The sequence below is a fragment of the Odocoileus virginianus genome, chromosome 13, assembly GCF_023699985.2.
Source record: "Odocoileus virginianus isolate 20LAN1187 ecotype Illinois chromosome 13, Ovbor_1.2, whole genome shotgun sequence".
Lineage (NCBI taxonomy): Eukaryota > Metazoa > Chordata > Mammalia > Artiodactyla > Cervidae > Odocoileus > Odocoileus virginianus.
The window spans coordinates 17,110,226-17,127,521 of record NC_069686.1 but is presented as its reverse complement, the minus strand read 5'-3'; the positions used below and the strand labels follow the sequence as shown (position 1 = coordinate 17,127,521).

General features: G+C 39.0%; 1 protein-coding gene across 4 annotated transcripts in view; it reads left to right on the top strand.

Moving 5' to 3' along the window:
- The window catches only part of MAP3K20 (mitogen-activated protein kinase kinase kinase 20), a 163,320-nt gene that overhangs the window by 112,750 nt on the left and 33,274 nt on the right, over positions 1–17,296 (top strand). For 3 of the 4 annotated variants that reach the window (XM_020896330.2, XM_020896331.2, XM_020896329.2), the window contains exons 11-14: positions 842–977; positions 13,597–13,641; positions 15,431–15,461; positions 15,559–15,698. In XM_020896330.2, coding sequence (XP_020751989.1) covers positions 842–977; positions 13,597–13,641; positions 15,431–15,461; positions 15,559–15,698 — 352 coding nt within the window. Of the gene's footprint in view, positions 1–841; positions 978–4,792; positions 10,724–13,596; positions 13,642–15,430; positions 15,462–15,558; positions 15,699–17,296 lie in introns of those variants that run through there. The other variant, XM_020896335.2, reaches the window with a different exon arrangement.

Here is a 17,296-nt window from a genome sequence, read left to right as displayed (position 1 = left end):
GGGTCCCAATAAAAGGTAACCACCACCCCATACAGCTGACAAAACTGAGTCAGGTTAATCTGTAGATTGCTGGAGTTACTCAGCCAGTGAATAGGCTAAGGTGAATTTCTGAGTGGAGTGACAGTAATCATCTTACCAGAGTGTCATTTTCCCATCTCTCTATGCAAGATTAATACCTGTTTCTTGGGACTGTAATGAATATAAGATAAGCTGATATACAATAGAGCCAGAGGACCATGAGCATTTATTAAATGACTAAACCAGGACACCCGTTCCATGGCTCAGGCCCCAGACAGTGGTTCTTCACTGCTTTGAGAAAGTATTCCAAACTTATGTTTCCAAGCTAGTTTGTATGTTGATTTTGAAGGATATGAAAGATGTCCTGTTCTTCACTAGTTTGTTGTTGTTGTTGTTTAGTCACTAAGTTGTGTCCGACTCTTTGTGACCCCATGAACCGCCGCAGTCTGGGCTTCCCTGTCCTTCGCTGTCTCCCAAAGTTTGCTCAAACTCATGTCCATTTAGTCATGCCATCCAACCAGCTCATCCTCTGTCATCCCGTTCTCCTCTTGCCCTCAGTCTTTCCCAGCATCAGGGTCTTTTCCAATGCTTTTTGCATCAGGTGGACCAAGTATTGGAACTCAGCTTCAGCATCAGTCCTTCCCATGAATATTCAGGGTTGATTTCCTTTAGGATGGACTGGTTTGCTCTCCTCGCTGTTTACTGTTTGGTTTCAAAGCACAGGTTTTAGCCTTTTCCTTTGATTGAGCATCGTGATGGACCCCTCAGCACATAACACCCCTTGAGCAAAGTTGAGATTTAAACCAGTTATGTCCTCCTGCAGGTGTGAAATTGAAGCAACTCTTGAGAGACTGAAGAAACTAGAACGTGACCTCAGCTTTAAAGAGCAGGAGCTCAAAGAACGAGAAAGACGGCTAAAGATGTGGGAGCAAAAGCTGACAGAGCAGTCCAACACCCCGGTGAGTTCTCCCTGCAGGGCTCGCTGACCCCCACTCAGGAGACTGGCTGAGCATGGCAGCATGGCGCCACCTCCCCTGCCGCCGCCTCATTTGCCGCCTCGCGCTGTAATGAGAGGACCTGCATTTACCCTGGAGTAGCGCTTCCTATCTCTTTTCAATTAACAAACTTCCAGAAATTTAGAAGAAAAGCTTATCCTGTTTCTGGCTCTGTCCCTGAGAACTGTTACTCTGTCAGTGTGTTTGTATGTTAGAATTACAAAAATAAAATTCAGTGTATTTTTGCACCATCTGCAGTGTACTTGGCACCATCAGGCCCCCAGAGCCTATGCCTTGAGGAAGATGAACTCTTTAGAGTGAGTCTATCAGTAATTCTTAAACACTACACCAAGGCAGTTAGCTGCCTGAGAAAGTCATTGATATGTCAGAACTTAACCAGTTTTCCTTCTAAAAGCTAACTTAATGATCTATAAATGACAAGTATTAATATTCCTTACTCACTGTAGGGTCATGATCATGGGCAGCAAAAAAGTGGGAAAATAGTTCTCTCAGGACAAGCTTCAAGTATTTACTCTGCCAAGAAATATCTTGGTTTTTTCCAAATCTTGTATTTGGATTAAGATAAAAATTCTTAAGAACTTCATTGTTTATACACTTAACTTGAGCTTATATGTTGACATGATATGTTAAAGTCTAGTCAAATTTCACCATTCTTTCCTGTTTTTTTTTTTCACTGCTAAAAAATTCTGTATTGCAAAAATATGACATTCAAATAAAAACAAACTACAAATTCGTAAAATTAAATATTTAAGACAGAAATATAGAGAGCTCACAGAAATAACTTAAAAAAACCCAGGACACCAACAGAAGCATGGGGAAAGACTATAGGTACATAATTCACAAAAGAAGAGATACAAATAACTAATAAACGTAAGAAAAGTTACTCTAGAAAACAAGAAGAACATTCTTCCTTATTTTGAATAAATCATTGTTTAAAGAATTAAGTATAAATTTATCATTGGCTTTTCCAGGGTTTTAAATGGGCGATATATACCCACCTTAAGATCACAAGAAATAATGATTAAAAGTCCACTTGTTATATATTTTAAATTCATGTTTGATAGTTACTTTGGTGATTGTACCTCCCAAATACTTAAATGTTCTTCAATTTGTGATCTTCAAAAAACTTTCCTATTTTTAAAAGTGTTAATCTCCATTAAGCAGCCAGTGCCCAACTGCAAAGTATTTAACAGTGTCTAAAGAATAAAATAGTTTGCCTCTTTTTCCGATTTATGTGGAGAAAGAACCTGATATCCAAAAAAGGAAACTACAGTGAAATTAAATGTTTATTATCAGATTTAACTTTTAAAAAATGACTTTGGTTATCCAAGGAATCCCAAAGTAAGGAACTGAGTAACAAGTAAACTTACTTGTTATGCATAAGACTGTCTTGTGTTATTAAAACAGTACCACATTTTGTAAATTCTGTGAATTTTATCTTGGCTTTCAAGAAAGAAATTAAGGAAAGCTTCCTGTTATGGTTGAACTGGCAGACTCAGAAAGCATTACGCTAAGGATCTGCAAGGGAACATTGCTTCTCCCAGAACTGATGAGAAGCAAAAATATGGCCACCTTCTGAAGAGAGTTGTGGGGGCTTTTAAGTACATTGAAATCTTAAGCTATAAAGCGCTGCATGGCTTGACTCTTTCTAAATGTAGCGTTGTAAGGAAAAAAAAAAAAACTTTAAAGGACCCATTAAAGTATGCTTTAGAACCTTTCTTTGGTTTAAGGGCATTAGTTTTGCTAAGAAATTATGGGCTGCCTTGCACACATTATTGCTATTAGTAACGCAGCTGTGTAATAAATCATGAAAAACGGAGTGCACGGTAGGTTGTATGCTTGTGTTTTAACTGCAGAAAACTTTCTGTAAAGGAGCTGCTCTGAGGGCTGCCATCTAACAATGAACAGCATGCAGCACAATCTCAATGAGATTTTCTTCCTTTTTTTTTTTTACCTATGAGGCTAAGTTTTCTTTCTGTACAGTACTTGCTTTTAACGTCTCTTTTGCTTAGAGCTGGTATTTCTGAAGGAAAGCAGGTTTGTGCTCAGGTATTTTATAAGTAGGTTTTTTCTTTTATCCTCACATCAGTTTCTAGTTGACTTTAAATGAGGTTTCTGAGAGATGGATAAAATAAACCTTTTTAAAAGAAAGTGGCTGGAGACTCAGTAGCTGAGACTGTGTAGCCTCATCTTATAACTTGATATTTAAGCAACATCATAAAAAAATGTTTTATTGTATTTATTTCAAGGAAGAACAGTCTTTTCTTTCCTGAAATTAAAACACTAGTTAAAGATACTTGGGAAGATGGATTCTCCATATACAAATATGAACAATGTTTATTTTTAACAATTCTTGTAGCTTGATATAAAAATTTTACTTCTTTTAAAAATAAAACTTATTTGAGAGGCATTTTTTGAGATCTTAACATAATGTGAGGAAGGACCTATGAAATAATAAAGTTGATAAGCAGCAAAGAGATCCTGAGAGTGTGTAACAATTGAAAAAAACTTTGAGAGGCTGGGAAATTTGACTGCAAGGAAAGGAATAGCCTGTTTCTGGTCTTAAAGGATTTAAAACAATTTCTTCTATGTAGCTGCTGATTTTTAGCTGAATTATGTGAAGTTCTTATTGAGCTAATAACTATGGAGGTCTTTTCCTAATGAAGTTAAGATGATTTTTTAATAGAATTCAATTCCAACTTTAATTTTAAAATTAGGAAATTGGCCCTAAAAAGTACCTTTACTTACAGAATGTTAAGATCATCCCAGAGTTATATTATTTGTACTTTATCATAAATTTACCCTTATTTACACTGCATCAAAAATATGTCTTAATTTGCTTCTTTCTGAAAAGAAGAGGCCGTCACTCTTTCTGAGCCTAACAGTTCTACCCCTGAGATGTGTATGAACAACATTTACGGAAATATGTTGGCTGTTTAAAATAATTATGTAAGATTGAAAATGTCTGTATCCATTATGAGAAGAATTCCTAGAAAAAAATTCTGAAAAAAAAGAAGGAAACTTGTAGAGATAGAGACCAAGGTAACAATCTAAATTAATACTAGTTTCCTGTCCTCCCAATTTTCAGATATTTACATACTTGTTTATACTTAGATGTCAGAGATGATCTAAAATTTGTTTATAAGTGAATTACTTCATAAATTGGATAACTAGTATTATATATCTGCCTGTATTAAATAATAGAGACAAGTAAATTCTAGACTCCTTTTTAGTAGTCAGATACTTAATCTAGCTAAAAAGATAGGTAACGACCCAAATCTCCCTAGAACTGTATTGATTACTGAACTGTTTTTATGCTTCCTCTAAGCTTTTCTTCTTTGGTACAGGGTTTCTTGTTTGTTTTGTTTTTTATTACTCAAGATTAATCTCTACTGAATCTCTTCATTAATATAATAGTTAACTTTTTCCATATGAATTTGGGAAAATTAAGAGAAATTCTAAAAACTACTTTGTTTTTGCAAAATGAGGGTTTAAAACTTACAAGTTCCTTCCTATTTGAAAATTTGGCTTGCTGTAGTGCTTTGCAAACTTTGATGTGATCTACTCTGTCATTTATAAATCATGATAAACACGCTGGAGCCAAACCTGCCATTAATAAATTCTCACATAATCCCCTACATTCATTTCACTAATCATTTACTTTCCATGCAGCACCCATTAATTTTGTGGTATCTGTTCCCTTGATATAAATTGGTCCTAATTTCTTTTTACTTCTGTCCTTTCTTCCCTCGTGATAGCTTCTCTTGCCTCTTGCTGCAAGAATGTCTGAGGAGTCTTACTTTGAATCTAAGACAGAGGAGTCAAACAGTGCAGAGATGTCATGTCAGATCACAGCAACAAGTAACGGGGAGGGCCATGGCATGAACCAAAGTCTGCAGGCCATGATGCTGATGGGCTTTGGGGATATCTTCTCAATGAACAAAGCAGGAGCTGTGCTGCATTCTGGGATGCAGATAAACATGCAAGCCAAGCAGAATTCTTCCAAAACCACATCTAAGAGAAGGGGGAAGAAGGTCAACATGGCCCTGGGGTTCAGTGATTTTGACTTGTCAGAAGGTGATGATGATGATGACGATGACGGTGATGAGGAGGATAATGACATGGATAATAATAGTGAATGAAAGCAGAAAGCAAAGTAATAAAATGGAAAATGTCCGGGAAAACAAAAGAAGCTTGTTATCTCAGTCTGTACAAAAACCAGTGAGGAGGTAGAAAACCGAGCACTGCATTTTTAGGCCAATCACATTTAGATAACTGTCATTTCTTTACAATTTTACTTTTGATTTGTCTTTGCTCACAGGAAAAGGGGGTGGGGAATTAAGCCAAAAAGGTCTGTTCAATGAATCAGCATATGTGGTGCCTGATTATAGAAACTTGTGATTTTATATGCAATATAGCATTTTTTTTAACTAATGACATTCTGGCTTTTTTTTTTATGAATACTATATAATTTGATTTGATTTATCCAATTGCTTCAAAAAACTTACATTTTGGACAATCACTCTTAACTCCTAATTCTTCTCTGACACTTGATTTTCTTGTAACATACTACATTTTTTTCCCCTTGTGTAAATATACAGTACCATCAGAAATAATCGATAGTGACTGCAAAATCCAACAGTAAAAAAATTGAGATGAAAGGAAGTTGTAACAAATACTTCTACAGAAATACCTAAGTGCTAAGAATACTGAGAGTGAGACCCAAGAGATGTTCTCAATAGTATGTTTGCAGGAGAAATACTCTAATTTGAAACCAGCATCAGATGTGGTACTTTCATACCTGTACTCACCCTAGAAGCATCTTAACAGCACACTGTCATCTAAGGCTTAGCTTACACTTTATACTAAGTATTTTATACAAAGAGAAAGAGAGGATAAGGGATACTTCCAGACAGTGTGAGTGTTAATATGGTGCCATAGGGGTGTATACATGTGTCTGTTTTCCAGAAGGGTATGAGAATCCTGGATTCTAAATGCATGTAGAGATATTTTAAAGAGGGAACTAAATATTATAAAAAGCTGTCCTTACTTAGGCAAAAGTGCAGAATGAAGGATCCTTTTATAGCAGATAAAACTTTCCAGATTTGTCTTTTTTTTTTTTTTTTTTTCATTTATTTTTATTAGTTGGAGGCTGATTACCCCACAGTATTGTAGTGGGTTTTGTCACACATTGACATGAATCAGCCAGGGAGTTACATGTATTCCCCATCCCGATCCCCCCTCCCACCTCCCTCCAGCTTTGTCTTTTAAAAAAAACAAAAAACCCTGACTTGGCTATGCTGGTGTTAAAGAGAAGTAAATGTTGATGCTGCTCTGAAAACCTAGCTAGTCAGAGAGATAGTTTCAAAATGTTGTCACAGATTTGTCAAAGCTTGTTTAAACTATGAAAGACTTAAAAAAAAAACTAAAAAAATTTGTAGTTATATATATATATATACACATATACACAGAAAGGCAAAAGAACAAAGACTTTTCTTCAGTCTAAGTTTAAAAGTAGTGCCATTCATTTGACTATCAAACCAAGGAACTTTGCGTGGTTCTTTTTATAGGAGATTTAAGAAAGGATATTATCATAGATATTATCTAACACTGTTTCTAAGTATATTTGATCATAAAAAGCCTCCTGGAATTTGAAGCATGACATGTTTCTAATCCCCATTGAGGGTAGGAAAATATCATAAAATGATCAATATGCTATGTTTGCTTTATTTGGAGAAGAATTACTAATGAAATGTTCTGGGTATGAAATGTAGACCACTCAGTACAGAACAGTGATAAAGAGAAGGATCTGGAATCAGCTTGTGATTCAAAAATTGCTCTGCAATCTTGGGCAAATTATTTAACTTGTGTGTCTGTTTGCTCATCTTTAACATGAGAATGATAATAGTACCTACTTCAAAGGATTGTTGTGAGGGTTAAATGAAATGATAGACATAAAGCATTTAACACAATACTAAGCCCATGGTAAGTGGTCAGTTAATGTTAGCTACTGTTAACTGTGTCAGTGAAAAGACACTGAAAAATAAGTGGTCTCTGTAACCTGGAAAATTAAACTATCAATTTCAAGTAGTGTTTGTTGAGTAGGATAAGATGAAAGTTAAAGTGAACAACTTTCAGGAAAGATAAAGCAAACATCTTTAGAATGTAAGCTATGTGAGCAATCCACTGACGCCCTTTGAAGACCATGCACGTGGCAAGGTTTGCCTAGTCTGAGGTGTTTGCAGGCCCTGCTACCACCCATAGACCAGGCAAACATAGAAAGAAGCAATAAATGTTTTCCCTAGAAGATGGGCTCCCCACATAGCCAATCTAATACACTTCCTGTGTCTATGCAAACTTAGACCCATATACCTATAACAGCACAATATAGTGCTGGTGACAAACAGGTGCAAACATAAATAGGCGTCCTGTCTGCACTCAGACATACAGGAGTCCTCCCTGATTCAAGCCAAGCCACTCAAGCAGATCTTGGAGTGGAGCAGAGGGGATGGTTTTCAGCTCTTGCCTTCCCAGCATGCCCTGGGGCTCTGTGACCCTGTAATCTGAAGGAAGGCCAGAGGCCAGGTAGTTCAAAGCCTGTCGTTGCACATCTTCCAGGCCAAGGTAAAGGCATCCATCCCACCAATGTTCTCGAGCCCCTCCTCTCTGCCCCATACCATTCTAGGGAACGGCTTGATGAAAATCTTTGCCCTCACACAGCTTACATGATAGTGAGTGGAGACTGACAACAAACAGAACAAATGCATCGTGTAGTAAACATTTAAGTGGGCACTGGGACACGCAGCAGAGAAGGAGGAGGTGGCTCATAGGAGAGTTTTGTGGACTTGCAAGTGTGGTCAGGAAGGGCCTCACTGATTATGGAATCTCTGTGGGCGGATTTGGGGATCTGTGTACCTCTGTAGGAATGTAGACCTTGCTTCTCATTTGAGAGTAACCAGCAACAAATTTAGAATGTATGAAATGAATGGGATGGTTTTTAAATGTACATTTTTTAAAATTTATAGCAATTAGACCTATTGTGATTTTACGTAAGATTTTCTTGCATTAATAAAAGCAGCCAAATAGGGCCAAAAGAGAAGGGTAATCACACAGCCATAGGTTTACCATCAATCAGGTAATATTTCTCTAATCTCTTCAGCTGTGCCATTTTCCTGACCAATATTCCAGAGATGGTCAAAGCTCAATAATCTACCATCAAGAAACTACAAAGATTCCAGATATAGCAGAATTGATAACCTCAGTGATAAGCTTGAAATCTTCTAACCTAACATTGAGCTATAGATAATTACTGTATGGCACTGGCTATTTTACTTTTGTTTCAAATCAGTGTCCTTTCTAGGGTTTTGAACATTCTTTCAATCTGTATCATACAAACAGAATCTTAAAGTGGTCTCATCCAATCTATGAAGATGATTTAGAAGACTTTAGACTCTATTATTGGCCATATTAATTTAAAAAAGAAATGTTTATTAGTCATTAGTCATCTTCATTTTGAATGAAGATGTTAATTATACAGCTTTTAATTTACCTTTCAGATCAGTTTTTTAAATGGTAAATTATTGGTGTTAGAATTATTTCCAAATACTTGACTTACAAAAATGTACATTTATAAAGAGAATCTGAGTTAAAGAAACAATATAAAATAGGTAACTAATAAAAACCTACTGTATAGCACAGGGAACTCTGCTCAACACTCTATAATGACCTATATACAAGGAAAGACTCTAGAAAAAGAATGGCTACATGTATAACTGATTCACTTTACTGTACAGCAGAGACTAACACATTGTAAATCAACTGTACTCCAATAAAAATCAACTGGAAAAAAAAAGAAATATGAAGATTCACAATTAGAGTTGAAACTCCAAATTATGGTAATAATTATAAGAGCCATACAACTGAAAATATAACTACTGTTTTATCTTTTTTTCTTTACTCATAAAGCTGATCATGTAGAATTTGATGACACCCTCTTAGTGGCTCTCAACCACGATAGCACTGTTGCCAAATGGTGTTTGGTGATGCTGGGGCATATTTTTGGTTGTCTGGGAGTATATTTAGTGCCCAATGCCCCAAATCCTATGTGCCAGTCCCACCCAATAAAACAATTAAATACAAATAGCCCATGGTATTGCTAAACCTGGCGGTTGTAGAGTTCCACATCTCATTTTTTCCCCATAAATGAAATTATCCAAGTCAAAAGATGCATTTTCAGAATTGCAACTACTTATGCAATCTGAATTTTGTCAATTCATGTCATTTATCTTAAATCCTTTCTTGTGGGAATTGTTTCTTTCCCCTTAAGAATGCTGGTAGAAAGTTTATGAAACAGCTAAATTTACTAAGAGAGAGGGGCAAGGTGTCAGTCTCCTGTTACACTGTTTTCACAATAAATAAAAAAAGAAAATATCACTGAGGTAGCTACAGTTCTGCAAAGTAGTCAGGTTAACTTAAAAGGACATATTTCTTTAACAGTCGTCTTCTTCCTTTTTCTTAAGAGAAATCAAATTTTAATATTTTACATAAATAACCAATGGGAAGAGGTTGAAGACACTCGTTTTTGATGCTCTGGAAATGTTGAGGGCCATTTTATAGCCAGTGATTTTTAATACGCAGTAGATTTGTTAAGACTTTAACACCAGCTGGGGAATTCAAACTTGATCCCCATGAAAATCAAGGAATTGGGGGTGGGGGGGAGGTTTGGGAAAGATCTAAAATGATTTCTCATGGCACTATGATGTACACAACTTTGTTTTCCAGAGGTTACATTGGAGTGGTAAGAATTTCATGAAAGATCATTTTAAAACTTATCTTGAGTTAAACCTTGATCCTTTTTTCTTTTCTTTTTTTTTTTTTTTTGGATATACTAGACTTTTGACACTCTGCCTCTTGAGACAGAATAGCAGAATCTACTATTCCATATACATAATAGAGCATACTTTTTCTATAATCAGGTACCTTTTGCTGCTTTGGGATAAGACTGTTTTCCTGTTTAGATTTTAAGCATTGCCAGAGAGAAGAATCTGTTCTGTTCTTTTGATTGTAGCACAGCCTGATAGCTCTAACCGCAGCCTCTCTGATGAGGCTATCAGGACATCTGGGCAACTAGCTATGTTTCCTCGGACTCCAGCTTAGTTGGCGCTCCGTTCACTGCCTGTGAGGAGCTTTCTGGCATGTGATTATTTACTTCAGAATTAGAATTTCAGGCACCTACATTGACTGTCTTATATGGTGTGCAGAATAATAGATCTTTTAATGTCAGATACAATACACTGCACATATTGCTTTTGCACTGTTTTAAAATTTTTGTACTAAATGATAGAAAATATTTATATTCTTTGAGTGTGAGCTTTGAATAGATGGTATTATCACTTTATTGTTTTTTTTTTTAAACAAAACGTTTTTCTCAAATATTCTATCGCAATGTTATTCTGAGCAAGTCGTACGCCAAAATCTTGTATCATGTTTGTATGGAAGATTAAATTTTACTCTTGTGTGATAAGACTACTCAGTTATTGAGTTCATTGTTGGAATTTGATATTCCAACAGAAAGCCCACTATGTATTCAGAAATCCAAGTTGGTGTCATACATTTCATTTTGATGTGAACTTTTCTTTGCTTTCCTTTGTTTCAAGACTCCATTTTGCAATAAACGTTTTGACAGTAAATCCCTTTGTTATGTGTGGCTGTGTATATCAGAGATTTGTTAGATTGGATTCCCAGCATACTTTGAAGGAATCATTGTCACACACATGCCCATGAGTGTGAGCTCTTCTCTCCTGAAATCAATTAGAGTGTAAATAATGAAACTGTAAAGTGATGGGGCAGTCACGAGGTAAATGGTTTTTGTTTTTTTTTTTTCCAATCCCCAAAGAGAGACAGAAAGACTTAGAACTCACCCTACAGCAGAAACACTGATATCTTAACAAGGTACAGCAGACATAAAGGAAAGGGAAAGCCACTCTGTGGCTGGAGATCATTAACTCTTCTTCCTTGTCCTGCCAAACTCAAACCATCTTGAAGCTGTGCCTGGCTCCACAGCCTTCCTCTCACTGATCTTTGCAAGCAGCATGCAAGAATCCTACCAGAGTGAGGGCTCACCCTGCATTCAGTGCCTTCCCTTGGCGTCATCTTGATAAGCCTTTCTCAGAGCTCAAGAGAAGTCTTCCCCTCTCCTTCTGACATGAAAACCAGAGATGTTGGTTTTGATTAGTTGTTTCACTTACAACCTTTACTCAAGAAATATTTATCAGTTTTGTTGAGTGCAACATTTGGGGATTGTATAAAAAAATCCAAACATTGCATACACACCCAGTCCCTGTAAGGCCAGCCTTGACGCAGGGAGCATCTCTGAGATGCAGTCTATTGTTTCTTGAACTAATCAAATAATTTCCTTGTTTCACATTTGATCCCGTGATGGGAGAGGGGAATGACATGTTTCTACAGCTATATACAACTGCCCCGTAAAGAAATAAAACTTGTCATGTGTTTTCTTTGATCAAGTTCTGTTTTCGATCCTATTTCTCAAGTCACTCTCCTTCCTGCATTATTCAAGCAGATGAACGCCTGTGACTACAAACACGAAGTATTTCAGAGGAGGACGGGGCAGCCCTGTAGGAACTGGAGCACGTGGGGTAGTGGAATATACATGCAGTGGTAGCGACTTGTACCCTTGCAACTTATCTCTCCATCTCTAACTCTATGCATTCAGACTCACTGTAACTAGTGGGCTTTTAAAATAATTCTGTGTAGCACCCTAGAGTTGGCTACATTTCCCCTTTATCTTGAGACATGCATACACTGTACCTGGAGCTCCAGTCAGCAAATGTGACATGCCTATCCTTCCTTCTTCTTCCATCCCCACTGTCAGCTTCCTGCCTTGTTGCTTCTCCTATCCAGCAGTCACCTCTCTTCTCCTTACCCTGCTGTGCCAGCTCAAGCCACTGTCCCTTCCATCCCCATGTTAGTCTATGAAACATCCTTTTTCCGTGGTATAGCCATAGACGCTGAAGTCTACACCAGAGAATTTAGCTTTGTAGTAAATGCAGCCTCCAATTTTACTCATTCAACAAATTGTTCAACAAAGATTTACCAGGTATTATATGCCAAGCATTCTGCTGGGCATTGAGGAAACTAAGATGAAGGTGGATTCCTCCAAAAGTAAAAACCATGCCTGCTTCACCCCCTTAAATTAAAAGCTCCCTGAAAGTAGGGGTATGACTTCCCTAGCAAGGTTTTGAGCATGTGAATTAAAAATACCTGCAGATTAGAAGCGTTAGTCACCCACCCTCTGATTTTTACATAATCATAAAAGTAACCAAATCCAACTCTTTTTTTCAACTCAACCACACACAGAAAATATATTATTTGTCACAGGAGTTGAAAGACACTTTGCCACATTATCTCATGAGCAGTCCAACCATTCTGGCAAGTTAGAGTTAGTTACAAGTAATGGCTGTTGTTGTTCAGTTGCTAAGTTGTGTCCAACTCTTCTGTGACCCCATGGACTATGGCCTGCCAGGCTTCTCTGTCCATGGGATTTACCAGGCAAGAATACTGGAGTGGGTTGCCATTTCCTTCTCCAGGGGATCTTCCCAACCCAGAGATTTAATCCACATCTCCTCCACTGGCAGGTGGATTCTTTACCACTGAGCCACCAGGGATGATAATGGCTAAAGGAAACTAATTCAGGTCCTGAGACACAGATTTTCTCCCCCCCATTATGTAGGTATTGGGTTAGTCAAAATGTTCCTAAGAAGTTATGGAAAAACCCAAACAAGCTTTTTGGCCACCTCAATATTTATTACTTAATCTGTGGCCATGGAACATATATTGAAACAAGTAGCCCTTTGACTCTGAAAATGGCCAGGTGGGAGTCCTCCTGAAAAGTTGTCTTTTGTGTCTGTACACTTGCCAGGGAGGGTAGTTACTTTAATTTTAGTTAGAGCAACTCCGCCACCTGAGTTCCTTCGGGCAGCTCCGATTTCACATGTCCTTCTAATATTTGGTTTTAAAAATATAGTGCAAGTAAGACATTTAGTTAAAACTTGGAAATTCCCCTCTAAAAATAAGCATCTACAATATCTAGTTACCAAGTGGTTGCTTTGGAATTTTCATTAATAAAATGAAATGATCTCCATGTTGACTGAGAATCCCGAAGAAGGCTCTGGTGTCTGACAAATGTCAGAAATTTCTCAACTTCCAAGGCCTTCGTGTGGGAGGTAAAACTACTCTCAATGTGCCAACTACCAAGAGAGGAAAATCCCACGATGTGCAATCCCACTGTAACAGTTCACCAGGTGCAGTGACTTGTTACTGAGAGGTTGATACACTCGATTGGCTTCTGTGGGCACCATCCTTAGAAACCTGAGAAATTCCTCTTAACAGGCAGGAAAATTGGTTTCCATTCAACATAAGCTGCAGAAAGAACCAAGCCAGAACATCGGCCCAGAGCTAAAATATTGAAAAGAGGGGATAAGCCAAAAAGACAATGATAATATTCCTCTTTTTTTTCCCCATTTCATTCATATTTCCCATGCAGCTGCTGCCTTCCTTTGAGATTGGTGCTTGGACAGAAGATGATGTGGTAAGCTGCTTCTGTTAATGCCTCCTTCAACCTGGGCAGGGAGTTTATAACTAGGTCCACAAGTTAAAAATGCAGGTAGATGGGTCTGGGCCTTAGGAAAGTCTAAGTAGGAGAAGTTGACAAATTCCATGTTTTTCTATTTTTAAGGCAGTAATGATTTAAAGTAAGGCCTTAAGCAAAGCAAGTATCTCATCAAATCTTACAAGAGGATTCCACCTCCCTATTTGCTCTGAAAGATATTCCAGAATGCAGCAATGAATCCCAGTTAAAGGGGCTTCCCAGGATACCAAATGAACATACCAAGAAAAAAAGTGATCTTATTTTCCCAGAAGATCAGGGTTGGACTTGAACCACGGTGGGGAAAAATTTGGTAAAGGCAGTGCCTTAGCCCTGTTCATTTTGCCATCTTTACTCTGACCTTCCCAAGAAGGAACAGACCTGAGTTCCCAGACATTTCTCTACAGCTGGAGCCAGACAAGCCCAGTGTTTGGTGGAGGATGTGAAGAGACTGTTTAAATCCAAGGAAATCCCACACCCTACACTCTGGGTAGACACCCTGAAGAACAATCCTCCTTAGCCTGTTGTATCTCTGCAGCTTATTTCCTTGGTGAAAAATAGGGCTAAGAATTCTTGATCAGAGACCTCAGGGGTTTATGTCTGTCCGAGTCTAACTTATAAGTTCAGGGTTTTGTTAAATGAAAAGTGGGGGAAAAGCTTGTATGCCAACCTTAGCAGGCCCACACCCCAGGAAACAGACTTGGTACCCCAAGATCCAACTTGTTACCAGAAACTCTTGGGAAGGTCTCTGGAAGGCTTCCTAGACTTGGTCCGGTGTTTGGACCGGGGCACATCCCTTCCTGCCCTTGGTCTTCTGCTGAAGTGATGCTGCTTTCAGATGAGCTCATCTCTGTGGCTTCCATGGGGGGAGGACGCTGGCACCTGCTGCCTCTACTTCCCATTCCCTGAGCCCCCAGGGATTCTAAATTTCCTGCCAGCCCTGCTTAACAAGGAGAGAGGACTTAGGATCTCCTCTGTCCACAGACCTGGATATAATGCCTTCATCCCCTGCTGCAAAGTTGGCCTGTTTCATTTGAGAAGAAATGTTTTCAAAGGCACTGAACTCCAACAGCTATTTTTAGTCTTTGCTCTGAGGCTGAGTGGTTTTCAAACCATTTAAATAAAATTCCAGGGTCAAGGGCTCCCTAGAGAACTGGGTCTGGCCCCACCATTCTGTCTCCCTTTGCCTGGGTAGTGTGAGGGGCCACGGTAAACACGTGCCAAGTGAGTCAAGGATTGAGGTCGCTGGGCCCAACCTCATCCTGTGTAGAAAGTTTCATGCTTTAACTTGTCCTGGGCCACAGAGCTACTTGGCGACCAGGCCTAGAACAGAGGATGCATATTATCCATTTTTCTGCCCACTGCCATGCGGTCCCTGTTTTCTTATAATTCCTGGGTAAACCAGTGCCCTTGAACACCCCAGCGGACCACTGGCACATGAATGGAAAAGGCATTATAAGTAAGAATCTTCTCAAAAGGATTTTTAAATGTGTTTCAAATAAGAAGTAAAACCAGTAGTCCTCCAAGGGCCCAAGATCCCGAAAGGGAGGGATATCTCCAATTTGAAAACTTGAAGTTTTAAAACAATGAAGAGAAAATCTTCAGTTTTCCCTTTGTGGTTGAGCAAGAATTAAACATATTCTACCCATTGAACAACTATGTGTCTTACTGTTAAGTCTGGCCACTGACAATGAATGAATCTCCAAAACCATCTGTGTCATCTCTTCCACAGTATTTTTGGGTTCAGCAGCTCGTCAGAAAAGGCAAGTGGAACAACTTACCTTCTTAATTCATGGAGTTAACTTTGCTTGGGATGTGACTGAGTCTAATTTTATTCTGCCTTCTAATCCTTCCCTTCAGGCGACTCTTCAGCAGAGATGAGTGTGTATGCAAGCTTGTTTAAGGAAAACAACATTACTGGAAAGCGACTGCTTCTTCTTGAGGAAGAAGACTTGAAAGACATGGGCATCATCTCCAAGGGGCACATCATCCATTTAAAGGTACCTCAGAAAGGGAGACCATTCCATCAGCAGATGTCTATTGAGCGCTTACTATGGAGTGTGTCATGTGTCATAGAGGCTGAGCTGATGGTCATAGCGCCATACTTCATACCAGTTGCGCATTAGCTGCTGCCCCCATGGGACGCCTACTTCCTCCACATAATCCCCAAACAAAGGAGTTGGACTTTGGGTCCAGCAGAAGTCACCTGGATACACCTGCATAGCACCCCGTGTCCTCAGGATGTCTCTGGTGTAGTGGAGAAGACAGGTATTGATCATGCAAAAATGATTAACACGACAGCTTTAAGAAAGGCCACAAAGGAGAGGTGAGGTTGGGCGGAGGAATTGCTTCTGTGAAGGGGTTAGAAAGGAATTGAGAGCTGAAGAACCAGGAGGTGTTGAGCAGGTGAAGGACACGGGGAGGAGGTGTTCTGGGAACAAGGCACCACCTGTGGCAAGGCCTCAGAGTGGGAGGAAGCATCCTGTACGCTAAGGCCGTGTGTGCAGGCAGAGCTGCCAGCCCCCAGGCAATAGTATGAGGTGACTTCCTTTGAGGCCAGACTGGATATCCATTAGGGACCCCAACAATGCCAGAGCACGTCTGTAGACTGATTGAAGCTTGAACCACCACAGCATCTAAAGCCATAGGAATTGTGTGTTCGGTCTGCAATCTTCCAAGTTTTGACCCAAAGAGACACCACTGTATATATATTCTTATCCCTCATCTTCTCGGAAAATCCTAACATTTCCCCCCAAAACTTCAGTCTTGAACCCTTTCAAGGCTAAACCTCTGTTTTTATTGTTGCTTTTTTTTTTTTTTTTTTGTAGTTTAACAACCAGATCTGGTTTTTTGTTTCTTTGTTATGTTTTGCTTTTTAGTTACTCAAACCAAACCACACTTGCTTGCATCTGTGTGCACCTTGTTATTAATCAGAGGTGTGTTTCAAGAGCGATCTTATGAGAAAATCAAATTTTCTCTCTAAACCACCTCAACCCCAGTGTCAGTGGATGGAGGGGTAGGCATGAGTTAGAAAGAAGAGAGATAGAATAAAGAAGGAAATGTAGAAAAAGCAACTTCTTTTCAAATCCACATCATGACAAAGGCTCTACCAACATGCCAACAACCGTTCCCTTTTCCTCAGCTAGGGCTACTGATACCAGGCTTTCCAGGGAAATCTTCCCTGAGGTCCAAAGAGAACACATCCACTCCTATCCTGTGGGCCCTGGATCCATATAAAGACATCCTTACAGCCCCTCAACACCCTTTGGATGATGGCTTAGCCTTAACCTATCATCTGCTCCCTCTCAGAAGATGGACAGGAAAACTCATGCACAAACATACACCTCAAATGCTGGTAAATAATTTAATCTCAACCTATGACTGTGGGCAAATCCATCCTAAAAAGCAATGCTGGCTTAGATGGCCCACAGTAGGAAATATTCTTTTCTCTGGTACAGAAAGAGAAGTTTCAGGATTCAAAGAAAGATCTGGTAAATCGTGTCCTATTTAGCAGATACCAAAAAGAAGCCCCCAACTCCCCTTCGCCTCTCTCGCAGTCACAGTGATTTCAATATTCCCAGACCCAGCCTAGGACAGT